The 22,798-nt window shown below is 38.7% G+C and overlaps 1 protein-coding gene across 1 annotated transcript in view; it reads left to right on the top strand.

The window, feature by feature from the left end:
- The window catches only part of LOC149443674 (uncharacterized), a 627,829-nt gene that overhangs the window by 281,118 nt on the left and 323,913 nt on the right, over positions 1-22,798 (top strand). Inside the window, 6 exon segments of the mRNA XM_089655378.1 lie at positions 3,681-3,844; positions 8,062-8,233; positions 9,887-10,138; positions 11,813-12,055; positions 16,412-16,558; positions 19,391-19,575. Coding sequence (XP_089511504.1) covers positions 3,681-3,844; positions 8,062-8,233; positions 9,887-10,138; positions 11,813-12,055; positions 16,412-16,558; positions 19,391-19,575 — 1,163 coding nt within the window.

The raw sequence follows: 22,798 nt of genomic DNA, 5'->3' as shown, positions 1-22,798 counted from the left end.
TGTGAGCTGTCTTACCTACCAGAAGATGTGTACTTCTGCTCAGCCAGTCTTGTAATACAGGTGGAACCCTCTTTTGGGGGATTATGAGAAATGGCCCTCCTTAAACAGGATATTGCGCTAAACCTGCATGTAAATAAGAGAACTAGAACCTTTGCTAAGTGGAAGAGTGGGTTTGATAATAAAGCTGTCAATGCCTCCACCCAGGAGAGGGGCTCTGTGTACAGAGGATATTCCCTTCCTGGGAAATAATCAGTAATTTAATCAAAGCAATTGGAAGCAGAATACCTACCTCAACCCACATATAACATTAACCATAAGCATATATAGTAGATGCATACCAGTATGAAAATAATACAAGCTTTATTTAAGGAAAGGTTAATAGAAGTATATACATTCAATGTACAGACAGATATTATCAGCAAAGGGCACAATAGGAATGCTGGTGGATTTGTGCACATATACCCAGGTATATATAGTTATTTATAGAGATGCCTCCAGATGAAAGTTGCAGCAAAATCCCAATATAGGGACCTCTGAGAAAGTTGCAGTTTCTGCCTTTGTGTTGGAGACCTGAAGACAAGATTTGCAATGATGAGGAGACTCTCCAGCCATTACCCAACCAGCCTGGAATGTAGTCCTAGTTATCTGCTATTGTTTGCTATGAGCATTAAGCAACACACTCAAGAAGCTATGGGCAGCTGCAGTTAAACTATTAGACCATAGAAATACTTGCATAATTGTCTCTTCTGATCTAGTATTAGTAGCATGGCCAGGGCATGTGGACAGGACATGAAAACTTGTCTGTCTCCACTTCTTCCTTCCAGGATCTTTTCGCAACCACCCCCAAGTCAGGAAGGGACGGACATAATTTTACATAACAGTGTGATACTAGAAGTTAATACTAGAGGACAGTGGATCCATAAACAGGTATCCCTGTCAGATCAGATACCCATGTCTTGAATTTCCACTGTAGCAAAGCAGTATAGCTTGATCCTGGACATGTACATGGTCTTCTGATTGAATTAAAATGTAGTAGTATTTATGCCTGTGTAACAAATAACTAATATAAAGATGGTTGTGCTTATAAGGGTTCATGTACACTGCAGCTGATAAACTCATGTTCAGGAGCTTTTCTGCATTTTTTTCAGCAGCCCCTGAACTCTCCCTAATGTTTTCCTATGTGTCCATGTACACTTTGTTTACAGTCGTTTACAGGCAGTTGAGTTTATAGTCATTTTTTTTTAACACACAAAACTTGTGTTCAGGAGTAGATTTTGTCAGCGTTTCAAATGCCAAACGCGTGTAAACATGACTAACTGTGTTTATAAGCATTTGTGTTTAGAAGCGTTTTTTAACTGTTCCACATCCAAATGCTGTCCAGAGCCTTTTTTCATAATCAGAAATGCATGCAAAGCATTTTCCATGTATTCAAATGGACCTAGCACACCAGTGCAGTTAGTTACAGGTTTTGCGTGAAGGAAAAAATGGTAGAATGTGCTGCATTATGCTCATGATGGGATCCATAGTGAATACAACCAGAAAAGACAGGTCATCTCAACACATACTGCTCTCTCTGCTTCTACTCACTCTATTTATCTTAAAATGTCTGAAATAGTTCATTTTTACTGTTTTTACAGTTTTTCTGGCCATTTTGGAAGGTCTCCTGAGGTTACCTTAAAAAAAGCTTCTAAACGCAAACACTCATAAACGCGCATAAACGCGGTATGCAAACGCGGCTAAACAGACATTTTTTAACCTCCGTTTTCCAGCAGTCAGTTTCCATCGTTCAGAAGTGTTTTCCAAACGTTCCGTGTACATTGAGCCCAATGATGTCAGTGATTAAAGAGGATTACTCATTAGTTACAAAAGTTTTGGTTTTAGGTCCAGTCTCACTGTATAGATTTTTCGATAGCATCATTACTCCAAGTAATCAAATACTAACAACCATTCCAACTGAGCTCACTTGAACTCTGTATATTGTCATAGATGGACCTTAGTCCTTCGGTTCCCCTGAGACTGGTCAGTGTTCCATTGCAGATATTAGTTGTAAGGGCAAGTTGGGTACTGCTGTTTTAATACTGTAGTGTTTGCAATTATCGGACAACCATTTAATTTTGTTATGCACAAAGTTCATATCATTTCAAAAAGTTTTGTGCACACCACGATAGCATTTTTTTAATCATTTTAGAAATGCAGTGGTTGTTTTGAGTATAGTCATTTCAAAGCTATCAATTTCACGCACATGACATTTATTCAGTAACTGGTACTGGTAAAGTATAATTAAACCCAAAAGTAAAAATGGAATATATCCCACCTTAGCTGTCTTTAGATATAGTGGTTACACTATGGAACACTTTTAACAAGTACAAATTCCTATTGATCTTGTCAGAAATGTATCACTTCTTGTGAGATGAACTGGAAGCCAGAACAATGTTATCCCTCGTGTGTAAACTACTAGTCCCAGCAACCTCCATGTAATAGAGACTGAAAAAAACAGACATGTTTGAAACCCAGCCTGGATGGTAACTAAGGTTTCTTCCTTAGATACAATAGGTGAATAAGCATAGCTACTAAGGGGCAGGAAGTGTGTTGTTCACAAGATGGCCAGGTAACCTGAGCCCAATCTCTATATCTAACCTTTTTCATCTAACTTTAATCTCAACCTAACCTCAAAAACATAATGCTTAACAAGGTAAATACATTTTCCACAGAAAATTTCCTTAACTTTCTGCCATTCTAATGAGGTATAGAGCTCACCTAATTCATATAATTACTTGCCTTGGTCCAAGACCCATGATGTTGTTCACATTCCTCTGCAGGCATCTTAATCTGATGTCCACATGTGCACAGTTCAGCCCCATAGGCCTTTATGGGGATGGTAGATGGATCATCTTTATGGCACTGACCCCAGAAATATGTGTTTCAGAGAACCTGCAATTTCTGGGCACCCAAGGTGCTTAAATTAAAAGCTTGAACCCCAGAATAGTGCCTAGCATCAGCCTCTAAATATTTAGTTTGGTCATAATCCTACCAGCAATATTTGCACAACAATATTTCTAGTATAATGGGGATATCACCATTGAAAATACGTAAACACTGCTAAACAAATGCATGACAAGAATTCAACTCCTGAACTATTTCAAAATGAATGAAAGGGAAGATAGAGGGGATCTCTTCTGTACAACACCAGAAAAACCATATGCCTCATTCTTTACCCCTTCCCTTTAGTGTATTTCCTTTTATACATGGTTTCAGATACTTTACAGAGGGCACGTACTGCATAGAAATAATGATTTTATTAGTGGTGTCACAGCGATTAGTTTTATTTTATTATGTAATAACACTGAAATTCTGAGTATATTTGATAAATGTCAGAAACTTTTGGGATAATCTTTGCTACCTTCTTTTAAATTGCTAGAGGTACATAGGCAACCAGCAGCAGCATCGTTTCTCTACTTTATTGTAACCTAAGTGCTGATTAGAACCTGGTTATATATTTTTCATATTTATTGGTAATAAAGGAATTCTAACTAACATTAATGCCAATATACTATGTGTGTTTCTATGGTTAGGAGCAGCAGGACACCATAATTTAAAGGTCTTTTATGGGAACCAGGAGGTTACAGCATGCATCTAAATTCGGTCAATCCTTTTACTAATGAATTCATCTATGATTTTAGGATGGCAGTTCAGGTTATATGACTGCTGAACGACTACATGGATTAATTGCAGCAATCACTAAAATTTCAATTGAACTACACAAGAGACTGCAGACTGTTTTTTTGGAGACATCGCAGCGCTGTCACTACATATTTACACTTCGTGATCTTGCAAAAGTATTCAGGTAACAGAAATGGAAAGATGCTACGAGTGTGGCTTGGGTTGATTTAAAAGACCCATTAGCTAACTCCCATGAACAGTTATTGCTTTGTCATCACTTTGTACCACTTATAAAAGCTGTTTAAACCTGCACTAGGGTGACATGTCAGGTAATTCTGTAATACATAAAGTTAAGTCTTACCAACATCGCTGAGGAAAAAGGTCAGTCCTGTGGCTATGTGTGACAATTACTAGGGAAGGCTGACTCAAACTTGTCTATCTCATTCTGCTCTGAATTTCAGTATGATGATTAATAACAAGGATTTTGAGATGAACCTGCACTTTCTGTCCTTGTTAGTCTACATCTGTCCAAAATGTCCCTATATAATTTCAAAGCACTCAGCTTTTTCTGTGGAAATGATGAGCTCAGATATTTTTTCATGACACCATTTATGTAATTTTACTTCATGAGCTTTATTTCTTCATATTTACTATGCTTTATCAACAGAATACAAAAACCATATTGAGAAAAACATATATTCAGTAGTTATGTTTAAATTTACTTAAAGTGCTACTAAACCCAGGACCCTGGGTCTCCCACAGTACACACAACATGGAAACACAATTATTTTAGCAAATATAAACTGCTAAATACCTTTGCTCATCAGCAGTTAGAGCAGTCTTGTGACTTCAGCAGAGCACTGGTTAAAGCTTGTAGGAGGAGTTTTCTTTCTGCTCTAGGAGGATGTGAAACCTCTGACCCTCTGTCTGGACAGTACTGATTGGCCCTGTGCTGATCACCCTCCCAAGAAAAGAAAAACCCTCCAGCAATACACACCAAACTGAGTATGTGCATGTGACCACAGGTTCAGTCTGTATCAGGTGGTCATTTCAACAAGAGGAGGGGCAGAGCAAAAAGAATCAAACAGCCTTTTTGCACAATGCAGAGGATTAACCCCTTAGGTTCCACAGTGAGTATAACCAGCATGCTTTACTGCATATGCAAACTGATCTGTCTTAAAACAATGAAATTGGTGTTAGTGTAAATATGAGCACACATTCCTGACCAGTAGATTGCCATGCTAAAATAACTGTGGTGAGCTTTTTGTAGGGGAAAAAACTTTTTATCGGATTTCTTTTGCTGTCACTTTTACTCTTATTGGTTTTCTCTTCTCGTTTAAAGTATAACTAAATACTATTTTTTATAGTTTTGAATAGTGGAGAGGGATTAGAATACTTGTCAGTTTTTATTGCTGTCTGTACCCCAATTAAGGAGATTCACCCTCTCTATTTTTCCTGTTTATCTTTATCATTGAAAAAAACAGTAAAATGAAATGCCAAATTTTGGGTTGTCCCCAGAAAAGTAGTAGAGGATAAATATTCCAATGGGGATACTAGTTCTGGTGACCTGGGGGTCCCCAAGAAATTTCCTGACCCTGGGTTCACACTAGCCCACAAGCTGTGAGCTGGTTGAAGGTGCACAGGTGCAGGAATTGCAGCTGTTTCCGCACCCACCGGCAGCTAATTCGCACTGCTCTTGTGAGATTCTCTGGGGGGGATGTGTGGAGGTGCCATTCTGAATGCCACCCTTACACATCTCAGCCCACAGTGCGAGCAGGATCCATGAACTGCAGAGAAATCACATGATCAAAAAGACAATGTGGATGTATTTTTGAAAATGTGCATAGACATTTTTGTGCGGGACACCTAGGACAGCAGCCCATTCAAATGAACCTGCCCTTAATTTGCAGAGATATTCTCTCAGTTCCTCTTTGGGTATGGGACCGGAAGTTATGGGAAATCTCCCCAATGGGACACAGATGGTGAAAAAAATCTGACATGGCTTATAATCCTCCCTTACTCTATCCAAAATGCTAAAAAAAATATTTTGCAAATAGTTCTACTTTAAGGCTGGCTGGCCATAGATTATGCAATTTTCTTTTCCCTCAACCACAGGTTGAAGGAAATAAAATTACTTGATTCTGCCATCAATACTGTCAGTGTTGATGGGGAGAATCCCTCCTGCTGTGCTATTGTATTCTGACAGCCGTAGGTTTCCCCACCGATATACCCTGATCACTGCTGATGGCCAGGGGCGGACTGACCATTCGAGCACTCGGGCACTGCCCGAAGGCCCTGGGTCAGTAGGGGGCCCCATGAAGTGCCCCTGGTACCTTTTATAGGCTTTTTTGGGTGTGCTTTGAGTGTGGGCAAGGACACAGGGGCCCCATGATCCCCTATTGCCCGGGGGCCCCATGAGTTGTCAGTCCGCCCCTGTTGATGGCTATAGCTGCCAGATGTGATTGAATGGAAAAAACGTGACAGGCTGGAAGTTGATAGATCAAATTCAGTACAAGCAGTCCCAGATGGATCGAAATGTGTCCGGTTCCTTGTGAACCTGCTGAATTTTGATCTGTCTATGGCTGTTTTGACAGGCGGACATGTTTATGTAGGGGTATACATGTGTTTTCTAAGTGACAAATATGCAATTTAATTAATTCAGACTTTTAGAATAAGTACAACATGGGGGAGATTTTCAAAAACTGGAGCACTCAGAATCTGGTGCAGTTGTGCAGCTGTGCGGCTGTGCAACTGTGCATGGTAGCCAATCATCTTCTAACTTTTCAATTAAGCTTTGACTATAAAACCTAGAGGCTGATTAGTTTCTATTGATTTCTTAGTAAATAACTCCCCATTACACTTTTATGTGCCATTTGTTTATATCACTTTTATTTGTGGCCATCATATGACTAAATTATGTTGCAAATAATACATATATAACAGGGGCGGACTGACAACTCATGGGGCCCCTGGGCAATAGGGGATCATGGGGCCCCTGTGTCCTTGCCCAAACTCAAAAAAGCCTGTGAAAAAGGTACCAGGGGCATCTCATGGGGCCCTCTACTGACCCCGGGCCCTCGGGCAGTGCCTGAGTTTCCAAATGGTCAGTCCGCCCCTGATATATACAGTATTAGCAAAAAAACCCTGCAGCAAAATATGCCTGGATGTGGTTTCTGACGATATTTTTTTATTGTGGTGACTTCACAGATGTTTAATCTGACTGGACACCACAAAAATATTTTTATACACTTACTAGTTTAGGACTATATGTGATAATTTTCATACGATATTGCTACTAAAAGGAAATTTGGTATAGGCTTGTAATACTCTCATAGGATTTAATCCTGTTGACGAAAATAAACTTCACTAGCAATGTAAACTGTCTATGCTTCCCAATTGTTTTGTGAAAATAAAACATTATTTTCACAAAGTATAAATTGTTGTTTAACGTTTTCTCCAGGCTCAGCTATAGTACCATCGAAAAATAGCAGAACAAGAAAATTTATGAGGCTCTAGAAACATTGTAATTTATGGAGATTATTTACAAGTTAATAAAATGTAAATGAGTACAAAGAGCTGGAAGCTCAAGATTGATTTGGAGCCAGCTATATTCATCCTAAGAACAATTATATGAACAAAGTGCTAAAGCAAGGGGTCCTTAAAGAATGAAGATTGATCATTTATCTTTGGCAAGGTGCTGATAACTGCTTGTGATATGAGTGAAATGGGTCAAAGGTTCACAAGACTTCTGATGCAGTGGGGTATTAGCTCTAACAAGCAGGGCCCTCTGTTTCCTCTTGTACCAAATTGTATTGTAACTGTAATGTCTACCTTCATTTTGTAAAGCGCTGCACAAACTGTTGGCACTATAGAAATCCTGTATAATAATAATATTAGTAATGGCAATAAAAAACTGTGTGATACAAACCAAGGGATATTCTAATAATGAAGTGTATGTGTGTCCAGGCTATGGACATTTAGGCTAAGTTTTTTACTGTTTTATTGCGGTAACAATCTCGGTAACAATCTTTTTACCATGCACCTACTGCAAGGTATGTAAACATGCTACAGTGCCATCCAGGGCTGAAACACACCTCTGTTATTGGGTACGCATTATGACATTACAGCAATGCATGAAATAAATGTTACTGTATGTGCATTAACCCATTGCCATTCACATGGTAGTGCATTACCATACCCAATGGTGGGCTGCATTGGAAAACATATTGTATGTTTTTTTTGTCCATTCCTGTACATTATATCATATTCAACTCTGCAAGCAGTACATTCATTTGCAAGTTGTAATCTCTAATAGAGTGCTATTTAGAATAATGCACTAATACACAAATGTACATATTTTTTGTTATTAAAAAGATACATGTTTACGTGTTTATTCTACAGGAATATCTGCCTGTCTTTGGATGGAAAGACCACAACTGAAAAGCTTCTGAGGCTTTGGAGGCATGAATGTAATTGGGTTTATGGGCACAGAATGTCCAGTGCAGTGGATTATAACCGATATGTACAAGAATTAACTACAGCGGCTCAGAAAGAGTTAATGAATGAAGAAGAGGTAAAGGGATATATACCATAACGTTATCATTGATGCTTTTTAAATTGTGTGGTATGTTAAAGTTACAGGAGCAAATACATTATATTTTTTTAATGATAGCATTCAACATCTGCTTGTTTACTCTTTAACCACTTGCTCTCCAGAATATTTACTCCCCTTCCTGACCAGGCCATTTTTTGCAATACAGTGCTGCATTATTTTAAGTGACAGTTGCACGGTCTTGCAATGCTGTACCCAAATAAAATATATGTCCTTTTTTTTACCACAAATAGAGCTTTCTTTTGGTGGTATTTGATCACCTCTGCGGTTTTTACCTTTTGTGCTATAAACAAAAAAATACTTTTTCTGCTATAAAACATATCCAATAAAAAAATTTTAAAAATGAAATTTCTTCATATATTTAGACCAAAATGTATTCTGCTACATATTTTTGGTAAAAAAAATCCCAGTAAGTTTATATTGATTAGTTTGCACAAACGTTATAGTGTCTACAATCTCTGGTACATATACTGGAATTTTATTATTATTTTTTTAATACTAGTAATGGTGGCAATCAGCGACTTATAACAGGACTGCAATATTGCGGCGAACAGTTTTACGCTAATTGACACTTTGTGGGAGCCAGTAACACCAAAACTGTGATGAGTGCTAAAAATATGCACTGACACTGTACTAATGACACTGGTTGGGAAGGAGTTAACATCTAGGGTGACCAGAGGGTTAAGTGCCTAGCTATGTGCCTGGTGTACACTAGGTGGTGCTGTTACTATGGGAAGTGATGAATCATGTTCTCAGCTCTACAGAGAGAAACAATTCATGGCTTTCCCCTGTCACAACAGTGCTATGGCTATGTAAATATAGCCATAGCTCTGTTCTTCCTTCCTTCCTGACTGGCAATCTGCAGGTGCCGGTGAGCAACTGCTCGCTGGGGCTTTCAGATCCTTTTTGTGCTGTGACCGTTCACAGCGGCACACCTGTCCCCGTGTGGTGGAAGTGGCTGCGTTATTTTAAGTGACAGTTGTGCAGTCATGCAATGCTGTACCCAAAAGAAATATATGTCCTTTTTCCCACAAATAGAGCTTTCTTTTGGTGGTATGTGATCACCTCTGTGGTTTTTACTTTTTGTGCTATAAACAAAAAAAGACTGACAAGTTTGAAAAAAACCCCCAAAATTTCAAATTATGTTATATACGTGGTTTTGCACAGGAATGCCACCTTGTACCAGTAAAACTGCTATAGGGCGGAGGGCAAGTGATAGATACTGAATTTGGAATAGTAAAAAACGTAGACATTTTGTAATATGCTATGCAATCTGATTAGTATTCCTAAAAAACATTGTTAGGTGGGTAAACCAAAAACACTCTGGAAAAATATAAGGTGAAAAGACCAAGGCAGGGCATAGACAGTTTTTTCTTGTTCAGCCAGTGGGCTAAACAAAGCTAATAGATTTCTCCATCCACACAATCGAGGTGGATGGGGGAATTACTGAGTCAAGTACAGCGAACACCCTAGCTCTTAATGAAAAAATCCCTGTATTTAATAAAAAGAAAATTTCTAATTATTTTAAGGAAAACACTGCAATCAAATGATTGAAATATGTTTTTCTAGAAGTACACACTCTTTTGAAGAGCTTAATTTTGTTTTATTTTACAGGTCCAGATCATTGTGGGCCCTCAGCAGCCCCTATTTAGTAACATTGTTGAGGATGACGGTGGGTTAATCTCTACTGTAGCCAGACAACAAGATGTGAATTTGTTTAAGAGAAGTGAGAAGGCCAGCAGCAGCACTCATATTCTAGATGGGTACCAGGAAACGTTTGATTCAGTCCACGTGAAGCAGTTGCTAACAGAAGCACTGAGAGAATACAACAAAGTGAATCCCAGAATGAGCATCACATTTTATCAGGTCGGTTGCTGTGACTTGTTCACCTGTCATTCATTTCCTGCCTCATATATTATTGAGGGATCATTGTGTGCTTGCTGAAAAGAATAGCTAACTCAGGCAACAGACATATTGATCTACCTCCTTCACACAAATCCTTTGTTGAATGAATTAACTTGTTGAAATGTAGTTTCCTCTAAAGACAGATGTTATTCTCTATGGTTCTATTTATCTAAGGCTCAATTAGGTGGAACAGCAACATGTTCTTATGCATAGGTATGCTTGTTATAAGCCGTATGATTTTCAGGAATAAGGGAAGAGTTAGATTTGTATCCTAGCCTAGGGGCCCTGGTGGTTCTATTATCTCAAACCTGTCTCTGTCCTTCCATTCTCCATAGTCAATGCTTTAGACAGTGTAGCATGCAGTCTGTACTAATAAATATATTGAGTTTTCAGGTAAAAGTAAACATTCTAGGCTGCTTAGGAATGTAATAATTTGCACAGAAACGCTCACACAAAAAATACTTTAGCTTTTTATAATTCCTGTCTTGACTTAATAAATTCACATGGACAGGTCCTTCAAGCCAGCTGAGCAAAAGGGCTAGCTTCGGGCCAGCTGTAGAATTTTTTTTTTAATACATGGGTATGGCGAGAAACAGGCAGCCCCCCCAAAACACCCAATACACTTAGCATACCCTAAAAATGCACCCTTAATAATTCAGCCCACAGTACATTCAGTACTGTTACATTTGGCACCTCTTTAAACTTAGCATATGTCAGCATACATTCCCATAAAGTCAACACTCACTACCATTCACCACTATACTGTATATTCATCACTTCCCAACATGCACCTAGCACACTACATCATGCACCATTAATACATTCAGCACAGCACACCGTGAACCCCAAATACACTCAGTACACCAGATCATGCACCCTAAATACATCCTGCACATTATGAACCCCAAATACATTCAGAATGCTCTGTCATACCTCTCAAAAGAAGAAATCACCCACTGTGCACCAAAATACATACACCTGCCAAACTGTACAGTACATGTATTCCAATACACTCAGCAAATCCCACTGTACACAGTCTACTAATCACACCTCAACATGCACCCCAGTACATTCAGCCCATCCTAGCACACACACCGGTATAGCCTCATCACATACATCTCAATATACTTACGTAGCACACCCCACCATAATTCTGAACACATGCTCAAATAAACTCAGCATATCCCTTTATACTGCTCCAACACAAAATACACCCACCCTACACCCACTTACATGCATGATATCCCTCTATACACCATATTACCCCTGGAACATTCCCTTAGCACCTTAAATGCATCCATTACCAATAACCCAAAACATTCATTACACCCCACCATGTAAACCAAAGACACTTAGCACACACAGTCATAATTTTCCTATGTGACACACCCATACAGCACACCCCTCAATACACTCCAATAAGTCTCAGTCACATGCACCCAATACACAGGTAAAATGTAGACAGAAATTTGATGCAGAAGGCATATATATCTTGGCAAAAGTGAAACTCCATATGTGTATAAAGAAATAACTAATTTAACGGATATTTGATTACAACTGCTCATGTCACTAACAAACACCAAGTTGTGCTATACTTTTCAATGAAACTGATTTAATTAATCAATTTTTCTTTAGTGTACCATTAATCTGCTGTGCCGCTTGTCTCGCAATCTCTGGAGCCCTCATGGAAGTGCACATACATTGCTATGCGGTGAAGGCTGCCCACGATCAACCAGTACAGTAGCTCGACTTGCCGCACACCTCTCTGGATTTAGTGTGGTCCAGCTTGGATCACATATGAAAATAGAAAATAAAGAGCAGCGAGCCAGAAATGTCAAATCCCAGCTTGTAGATTGCTATGTTAAAGCTGGACTGAAAGTAAGATTCTTTGATTCTCTAAATTTCATACATTTGTATGAAATACCTACCTTGAGATTCCTAGGAATAAGCACACCAAAATCACAAGTGGTTACAAGTCACTTTGATATCTAAGAGCATATATCCAGCCACTGAAATCAAACATTCCAACCACAGAGAATGGCTCAGTTAATAGGCAGATGAGTAGCCTCTGCACTTGGTGTTCTACTGACTATGTATTTTCAAGCAAGGTTCCCCAACCAAGATCTTCATGTATAGATAACCCTTTAAAGAAAAGCATGAACACATTGCATTTGTTTTATCAGGTTACAGGCTCTAGCCAACCTATGCCAACAACAATTGTACACTGACAATATTCCAGCTTGGAACTGTTCAGTCACCAGCAATTTTCCATCACAGAAATTGAGTGCAGAACTGCATGACAATTACAGTTTCATCTTACTATGTGTAGTAATTAATTTGTGGAAACAAGGCAGGGTTTGTGTTTTAAATGTTATTTACAGTATATATGTATATAGAGAGTAATAGTATAGTAATTAGGGAAAGACCTCTAACCAAAGATGCCAAACTTCCAGTAGAGTTTATCTTAATCCAGTACACATTTCTAAATAGAAACCACTTAACAATCACTTTACCCTGAATTCCAGCAGGTACCAGGAACTTTTATACAGCTTTTGTGGGCCTGCCTATTAGTTCAGGGATACTGTAAACAAATCATAGAAATCCTGCACAATAAAATGGGCTCCCCAGTGGGAATATACCCCAAGACATGTTTTCTTGACACGACTGAACAACTCAGCTTAGGTTAATGTACAAAACCTGACAACTTCTACATGGCCAAAAAACTGATAGCCAGGACCAGCGTACAGATCTTCCCTTCCCTCCTCCCCCCTACACTGACACTTTGGCTGAAAACTTTTATTGATGCACTGTCCCTCAAGAAGCTGTTATATGAACACAGAGGGTCACCTCCTAGAATAGAACCTGAAATGCCCCTTAAGCAGGAGGAGATTCTAAACTCACCACCATATGGACATTTCCTTTAAGAATAATGCATCTATTACCTTTTCAATAAAATCCACACACGGATGTAGGTGTTAGGAGGTGTATTATTTCTTTTAACCTATTTTAATATTTGTTTAATATAAGTCAGTGCCCTGAAGATGTGCAATACTACTTTGATAATTTCTATTGCAATTCTAATGGAATACATGCTGATATAGATGCACTTCATGGCCTGCTTCAATTTCATAGGTTTTGACTGTCTATATGTCTATTGCTCATGCTGCAACTTTTATTAGTGACATGCACAAATCCGGAATATTGCTGCATTCTTTGGTATCTTTAAAGTAGCATTAAAATTACATCACAGGTATGACAGGAACATCAAAAAGGTGACGCGTTTCATCCTAAATTCAGTGCTTACTCAAACCTCATAAGGTATGACATGAGGTTTGAGTAAGCACTGAATTTAGTGTGAAATACATCACCTTTTTAATGTTCCTGTCATACCCATGAAGTAATTTTAATGCTTCAATAAAGATATCAAGGAGTGCAGAAATATTCTAGATTTGTGCATGTTTCTGAATCTCGCACCCTTGGTTCCAGTTCACAACATATGAGAGTCAGTCACTCACCTGGAGTGGCATCATGATGGCTTTACCTATGCAGCTTGTATAGTAGTAGTTGCTCACATGCTTATGTTTCCTTACTAATATATTACTTTTAGTATATATTATATTGTAATATATACATATATTGCCTACTGACCATGCCAGGGCCATGGTCAGTAGGCAAGAGGCTGGCCTGCAGTCCCCTCCAAAAGCACGTGTCCCAGTTGGGTCTATCACAGTTGTCACGTGTGCAATAAGTCCATCTGTGAAATGTACTTGTTACTAGATATTCAACATTCAACTGTTAGTGGTAGTATAACAAAGTGGAAGCAACTAAGAACAACAGCAACTCAGCCAAGAAGTGGGAGGCCACGTAAAATGACAGAGTGGGGTCACCACATGTTGAAGCGCACTGTGCAGAAGTCTCCAACTGTCTGCAGAGTCAATAGCTAAAGAATTCCAAACTGTGGCTTTCAGATTAGTACAACAAAAGTGCATAGAGAGCTTCATGGAATGGGTTTCCATGGCCGAGCAGCTGCATCCAAACCTTACATCATGAAGTGCAATGCAAAGCAGTGGATGCAGTGGTGTAAAGCACACCGCCTCAGGACTCTAGAGCAGTGGAGACGTGTTCCCTGGAGTGACGAATCACATTTCTCCAATGTCCGATGGACATGTCTGGGTTTTCCAAGAGAACGGTACTTGCCTGATTGCATTGTGCCAAGTTTAAAGTTTGTTGGAAGGGGATTATGGTGTGGGGTTGTTTTTCAGGGGTTGGGTTTGGTCCCTTAGTTCCAGTGAAGGTAAGTCTTAAGGCGTCAGCATACCAAGACATTTTGGACAATTTCATACTCCAAACTTTGTGGGAACAGTTTGTGGATGGCCCCTTCCTTTTCCAACATGACTGCGAACCAGTGCGCAAAGCAAGTCCATAAAGACATGAATGAGCGAGTTTGGGGAGGAGGAACTTGACTGGCCTGCACCTTTGGGATGAATTCGCGGGGAGACTGCGAGCCAGGCCTACTTGTCCAATATCAGTGCCTGACTTCACAAATGCACTTCTGAAAGAAGGGTCAAACATTTCCATAGACACACTTCTAAACCTTGTCTTCCCAGAAGAGTTGAAGCTGTTACAGCTGCAAAGGGTGGGCCAACTCAATAGTGAACCCTACGGATTAAGACTGGGATGCCAGTAAAGTTCACGTGTGTATAAAGTCTGGTGTCCCAATACTTTTGTCAATATAGTGTATATATATTATGTATTAATTTGTATTATTTTATATATACTATATCAATGCTCTCCTTTTCATGCTGCTGTTTTACTTCAATAAAACATGCTGCCCCTTATGGAGGAATTGAAAAATTAAAACTATTCCCTACTTTATCCAAAACCCAAAAAAAAGCTTTGATTTTACATACACTTTAACTCTTACAGTAACCCTTAACCCCCCCCCCCCAATGTATCACTTAACCCCTGACCCAAAGCTTTACTAGAACTTAACCTTGTTAAACTGCATTATCATTACAGGGTCATTAATTACCTTGTGAGCTGACAGTGTCTGTGCCCAAACACACTAGTATTACAATAAAAAGGGACAACGCTAGAACTGAAGTGCTTATAATTCCTTGATATGCCCAAGGGTCCACTATGGAGTCAAGTTTTACAGAATTCTGGACTGTTGGATAGGTTTGATTCTACCACTACTAGAAATAATAATAGTATGCATTGAGACTGTTTTTCTCTAAGGCAATCTTAAAAAATATAATTTTAGCTACAAAATAACATGGCTGTTTAATGTTAAATTGAAAAGAGATAATATTAGCATAAGAGCTTCTATGAGGTCTACTATAACTATTTAGCCAATTATTTCTACAGCAATAAAGCTCAAACCCTGTCAAAAATTTTGAGTGGAGAGGGATTGCATCCCTTGTGGGTTACTACTGCTACCTGTGTCACCTGCATGTTGGTGAAGTTTCCTTTCACAGAGTGTCACTTTGATAGGAAGTACTGTGAGAACTATATACTGAAGCCAGAGATGGCAACACATACACTTTTTATAGTGGAGTGGGGAAAAAGTAGAGACCCCAAACCTACTGTTACAAGGACAGAAGAGAAAATCTCCCAGAAAGGCTCACAAAGGCAGAAGAAACTGGGCATAAGTTTGACCTCTTCCCTACCAAATATTATTGTTTACAATACAACGCAAATATTTTAACTAGAAATGCAATTTAGCCTTGGTTCACACCATTGATACTTGGAAGTTCAAAGTCGCATGACAAATTGCACCCCATTTGTGCAAATGGAACTGTTCAAATAGCTGCGACTCAAGTTACAGCGACTTTGAGAAAGGTTTCTGCACTATTTCTGTGCGACTTCATGGCAACTTGCAATGACATCTGTTGATTGAAGTCAAATAGATGTCAGTAAACCACACATGAAATCGCAATGATAGTCAGTTTTGAAGTTGTGCTGAAATAGCACAACTTCAAATCTGCATAGGTGTGATTCAGGGCTCAAAAATGAGTTATTTACATGTTTTCTAGTTATTGGTATTTTCTGGAGTAGGCAAAAACCCTGTGCCCTAATAATACAGTACAAAAACAACAGTTATTCCTAGACACTTATTTTAATCTAGTATATGTTCAGCTTATTTCATGTCTATGTAAAGCAAAGGCAGTGGGACTTTATGTTTTTTCTTTTGCTTTTCATTATACTTTCTTACTGTAAGCCTCTTGTCTCTAGGGTCAAAGAACTATGCTCCTGCTCACTGAAGAGGACATCGATCCAACAGCACTGGTGTACATTGCTGAATTTGTTGTCTTTGGATCAGTATCTCATCTTTTCACACTGGAACAACAGGCAACCATAGCTCATGCCATGAGAAGTGAGGTATGTCTGAGGTATTATCATCAGGCTCAAAAACTTAAAGTACTACATATATACAGGTACATGCATTAAAATTAGAGGTGCTTTGATAAGGGGAATAAAAGGAAACATTCAAAATCTGTGCGGTTTGTGTGATCACCATATAGGATAAATATATAATAAAAAACTTTGCAAAATATGCAATGCACATCAGCTTAAAGACTGCAGCAGTCAGGACTAGGTACTGTACAGCACAGCATACAGAATGCAATGTTCAGAAGTATCTAATGTACAGCGCAGCCTATAGAGTACAGTGATCAGCAGTATGTACTGTAGAGTACAGTTTACAGACTGCAGTTATCAGGGAGTATGTAATGAACAGCATAGTTTACAGGGTACAGTGGCCACAGTACAGAGACCAAGGGAATGCAATGTACAGCACAGCTTACAAAGTGCAGCAGTAAGGGATATGTTAGGGGTATACAGTACACTGTGGAAAATGGTCAGTAATGCAGTGCACCCCCCCCCTTTTTTTTTTTGGTGGTCAGTGATGAGTGTTTCTTTAAGCTGGTCATCAGTGTTGATTGTCTCCTATTGTTTGTGATTAGTGATGAGTGTTCCCTTCCATAAGTGGTCAGTTGTGCCTGAACCTTTTGGCTAGTGGTTAGTGGGGAGTGACTTCTTTTATGTTGGTTGTTAGTGGGAACTCTTTAATAAGTTATTGGTTTCCAGCAGGCGCTTACCTGAGAGAGTTACTGCATAGGTTCCATGCCACTACCTCTAGCCTCTGTTGCTATTATATCTGCATTGATATAGAGTCAAATCCTTCTCTTAAACCGTGTCACAGCATAACATAATACAGATGCCCTGTTCCTGCAATTCTCAACAAAGCAGCTTGTGCTTACTAACAAAGCACAAAGCAGGGGTCGGCACATCAGTGACGTCTGATGCTGTGACTGGACCATGGATCAAAGTAATGAAGGTTTCTGATATGCAATGATTAAAATTGAGATTAGTTATGAATATAAAAGCAATTATTTCTATTAATACCCAATAATGACTGGATTTTTAAATAAAAGCTAATAAGCCTGTGCATTATTATGAGACTGTGGATTTCTGAATGTGGCTTCCAAAACAGACTTGTTTATCTGCGCAACTACTTAGGGACACTGTTTGGTATGAACAAATCTAAATGGTAATAGATATTGAAGTTGTGGTCACAGTCGGCATGTCACAGGCAGGTGCAGGGTCAAGTGTGGCATTGCAAACTGCAGTATGTCATTCCTAGGTCCACTGTGCTTTGTCCCAGTGATTGTTTGGTATACAGAGAACAGGGAGGTCACTCAACCAGTGCTGTGCTCTGGGCACTAGGGAACCAGTGGAAAACTGAGTTGTTCTCTGTAGTGGGCTCTGGTGGCTAGTTTTATGTAGCCCAGCAGCCATCTTCATGAAGCTATTGCCTACTATTAGCACTGAATTCCCATGAGATTTGAGGGCCATTTTGGCACTGCTTTAAATATGACATACTGCATAATTTTTCAAGGAGTCTGGCATTAGACCTAGAAGGGGTAGAATCATGTGGAACAAATAGATTTGTGTGTGCCCCAGGTGGGCTCCCCTTCATGAGGGGAGCCAGTCAATGCCCTGCCATATTCATACCTCCAGTGGACATACTGAGGGCTTGCAGTGAAAGGAGCAGTAGAAGGAGCTGGAGTCAAGGTTCCCCATTTGAGCGCAAGCGTGGAGTGAGAAGACTCCTTAGCTGGTGTCTTTTTGGGGGGCACCATTAGACCTTGGAGCCTTTACAGCATGGAAGAGAGTTACAACAGTGCCATTTACTATTACTCATGTGAGGACTTCAGCATCTCCTTCTATACACCCTGACTACTGGACAGTTGTGTAAATTAATTTTTTTCCATTCTGAAACTATAACCGAATGAATGGAGTTTTTCATCCTTCACTTGCGTATGTTGCATTGGCATACTTTTGGATTTTGTAACACCAAGTATTTGGTTTCTACAAAACCCAATTTTGTTTGCCTTGTAACTCAAATGAGAATGCACTCAAGTGATATGTATGGAAGTTTGTAGCATGTCAAGTGGGTGTACTTGTTTAAAGGCTGCAGGCAGATGGGCACAGTGGTAAAGCCTTACAATATGCTAGATGGATGCAGAACTGATTACACCTATGCTAAGCCTATACTTGGGGAAATCCTTTGTTACATCCAGTTTGGGGCAGGAGTGGTGCTGCTTAGACACACTTGCCCTAGGTGTGGGATGTTACCCTTGGGTGACTGAACCTGATACCATGGAGGTGATATAGGTCTCAAGGAAAAGATTCATGTTTGACTCCTGCCTAGTCCACAGACCAGAAAAAAGGAATCTGAGACTGATGTGTGGAACTGACGGGGTGGGTGGACTCTGGGGTCATAGATCTGTGAATGAATGATATACAAGTACCGCCCGTACGAGATATGAGCAGACAGCTTACACTGACTATTTCCATTTGAATTACACTGAATATACAATGACATCTTGTTAAGTTTTATTAGAGTTTGTCATATAAAGGCTGTGTGCATGCAGTGTGGTTGACTGTAACGACTTCATGAGTGGCTTGAATGTGACTTGTTTGTTCTCAGGTCATACACATCCTGCCCTTATGACCACATGTGATTATGGATCTACAAATCTGTATAGGCTTAGCAAATTAAAAATTAATAAGTATATTCTATTTGCAGTGAAGATGATATTTTTTTCTCTCATAAAATGCATAAAAGTTAGATATAATGAAATGGTAATCATTCTATTGGTTTGTCTTCTAGTCCAAGTATACTCATGATTATGAAATGTTTTTTAGGTAACCAATGCTGGGATGACATATTCAAAGGAGAGTGCATGGAATCTGTTCTTGCAGGCGGTTCAACAGAACATTCGCTGGTTTCTCATTTGTAGTGATATAGGATCTATATTCTACAAATGGTGTCAACAATTCCCCTCCCTTTTTAATGCACTTAATGTTTATTTCATCCCTCAGTGGACAAGGTAAGTAATCGCTGGAGCTTATTGTTGGATTTTAGACACATATAAAACTTCTTTTAGTGTCTTGAGGCGATTATGAATGAAAGAGCCATTGAAATATAAAATGAAGTGTGATTTTATTCTATCACACAATGGTGTAAAATAACAATGTAAAACGTATCATGAACAGTTCCATGTAGATAAAACTACTGTAGAAATATCAAGCAAAAGCTTAAAGATAAGTCACCATTATTTGTCATGACTGTCCTGGCCATGTGCTGTTCTCCATGTTCTTCTTGTCCTTCTCATGTCTTTTCGGGAAGAAACCGGAAATAGACGGAAGTGATGATCTTGTCTTCAGTAAGCACCTGTTCCAGCTTCTCATACGTGTGTATGCGTGTGTGTCAAAGTGTCAGTATTAGCGTGTGTGTGAGCTCTCTCCACTGTCCCTTCTGGACCTTTTATGCAGAATGAGTGTGTCATAGCGAGAGATTCTTAATACCTTGTATGGCATAGAAGGGAGGGGACGACACTCACATAATGTTTTTGATGGACAGGAACATATGTATGCTGATGTACATAATACCGAATATAATTTAAAAACATATCTTTACAACATATCAATGTATAATCAGTAATCTATATATGTATCAATATTAGAAACGTATACTAAATACACACAGCTACTATTAAAATTCATAATGTAATAGTAAATCTATAATGAGTCCTCCTAATACCTTTGACATTTTACTACCAGAGACTTTTAACCAGTATACCTAAATATAGTATACTCAGCCTTCAGCTGGTTTAGCTGGTCTCAGCTAACTTACCCATTTTTACTGTCCCAGTTATGTTTGAAGAATTGTAATACCATTTGTCAAAAGACCATTCACACATATTAACATTAATTATGATTAATCATAAAAACCAAATATTTTGCAAGCTTGCCATTAATATAAGTGCCGAATCATAATTTTGATTTCTAACACTTATCAAAAAAGAGTGAAAGAGTTATAGATGCTTCACCAGGTAGGTGGTTCTGCATTAAAGGTCGAAGGTCTTATTCTCATTAGAGTTGGCCATATGTGCACATGACCTTTGTGACTTGGCTGATAAGTACCTGCTCAGATTGGATTATTCAGGAAACAAAGTAAAATTAGCATGATGACCACATACATGCACCTGTGAAACTGCTTTTTAAATCTCTCCCAATCTGTGTTCTAATGTCTCCATAAAGATTACCTGTCACCTGCCCAATGCTATCACAGAGGGGGCTTGTTAGTCCTCTTATGAAAGCAATAAAGTTAAATGACAAAAAGTGTTAAAATGTAAAGTGTACAGAAATCAATAAAAATAGCCTAAAAAATTCAAAAGCACCTTCATTGTCGCATGAACACACATACAAATACACATGTAGGGTGGGCATATATATGTAAATGATTGCACTGTACGTATTGGGTATCGCCACATATGTTGGAGTCTCCCTGATTTATGGTAGACTCTAAAGTGCTGTCTATTGATCAGTTTGGGTAGCACAATTTTGTGCCATTATGTTGGTGCACATAGTTTTAAGGCTTGACATAAAAATGGGAATCAAATTGGGTTTGTGTGCACTAAAACTCATTTAGTGTATTTTTTTTACTGAAAATATAGATTTAACAGTTTTGCAAATAGCATGTGACATAAAAAATTTAACACCATCTTTTTTCTACAAGGCCTCTGCTTTCAATATATAATTTGGGGGAGGGGTTTAAGTATCTTTCTAGCTTAAAAGGCAGATTTTCACATGTGTGCAAAAAAATGTCAAAAATGCTCCAGGAGGAAGTGGTTAAGGAAATAATAATTTAGCTGTGTTTATATGAACTGTGAACTGTCTTTGTACTAAGTTTAACTTGTACTAATCATTAAAAAAATGGAATGCAATCACTACTAGCACGCCTACTCACCACATGCCACTGTGTTGTCCAGATCAATGTCAGAAAGTTGTTATAAATCTTAATGCTACCACTTTCAGCCTGTAGAAGTATCCAGGAATACTACAAACTTTATACAACAAAACAAAATACAAGCACACTGCATGGCACAGATCAAGCAAATTATTAGAAGTTTCAATAAGAAAGCAAAAAGTCGCTCACAAACTCCTGGTTACACAGGTACAGTCAGCTCTGCAGTGTTGATCTTAAAGCCACAAAGGAAGTGTGATACAACTCCAACCCATGTGCTCTGTGTTAATCTACGCCATTCCTGATGAATGTGGCATTCTCCTAGACATCTCTTCTAACCAACACTGCAGTGCTGACTGTGCCAGTGCACTCAGGTGATGTATGGCAAAAGAAAAACAGTTAGTGAAACAAACATAGAATCCCTATGATTTGTCTCCAATGTTCTGACTTGTCCAGCCTTTCCTCCCAGCCTTGCATGATTATTACATCAGATTTTGTTAGTGTGGTACTAATGTTAACCATTCAGATGGGGTAGGAATGGGGCGGCATAAGACAATTGGGACAGTAAGAAATATAAATCTCACCCTGACTAAAGGCATACATGCTGATGTAACTGTTACCATGTTTGGTATACATTTGTTTCTGTATCAGGTAAATATAGTAATTTTTTTCATGGGCTGTCTACGAATAAAGACAGCAACTAATGTTCTACAGAAAGATTTTGCAAAAAAATATTCTAAACATACAACTAAGAAAGGAAACATGTCATACAAAACAAAATTTAATCAGCTTCTGCAGTGCTTAAACACGTGGAATTGTTGCTTATGGTCTTCTAAGATCTTTGTTTTTTCTCTAAACACAGAGAAACTAATTGTTCGGATTTAAGCTTTTATTTCATTGAATAGCCAGAGGGAAATAAGAAAAATATACACACAGCATTCTCAACTAGGCCTCGCTTCCAAAACCCATCGACCAGACTGGATCCATAGGGAAAATAGACAGATTAAATTCATGGTAGAAGCTGCAGCTGCGTTGCCCTGGTTACCTGCCAATCTTCTTCATAATTAATAAGTAAAATATTCCTTCAGGTCACATGATTCACTGGATTAACATAGATACCATAAAAAAAATCAAGCCATTTACTAGGATTATTTCGTGTTGTCACTCCTTTTGGCTTATCTCTTGTTTCTAAAGGAATAGTGTACTAAAAAAATGCTGATACCCATTCTTAAAGTAAGAAACATTGGCTGTGATATGGTCTGCTTTTAATTGACAAAAATAACACCTTTTTGTAAAATGCTAAC

Source organism: Staurois parvus, unplaced genomic scaffold (genome assembly GCF_062004578.1).
Source record: "Staurois parvus isolate SC_StPar_1 unplaced genomic scaffold, SC_StPar_1.0 ptg000839l, whole genome shotgun sequence".
Classification (NCBI taxonomy): Eukaryota; Metazoa; Chordata; class Amphibia; order Anura; family Ranidae; genus Staurois; species Staurois parvus.
The sequence above is the reverse complement of the archived record's forward strand: the minus strand, read 5'-3'. Positions and strand labels throughout refer to the sequence as shown.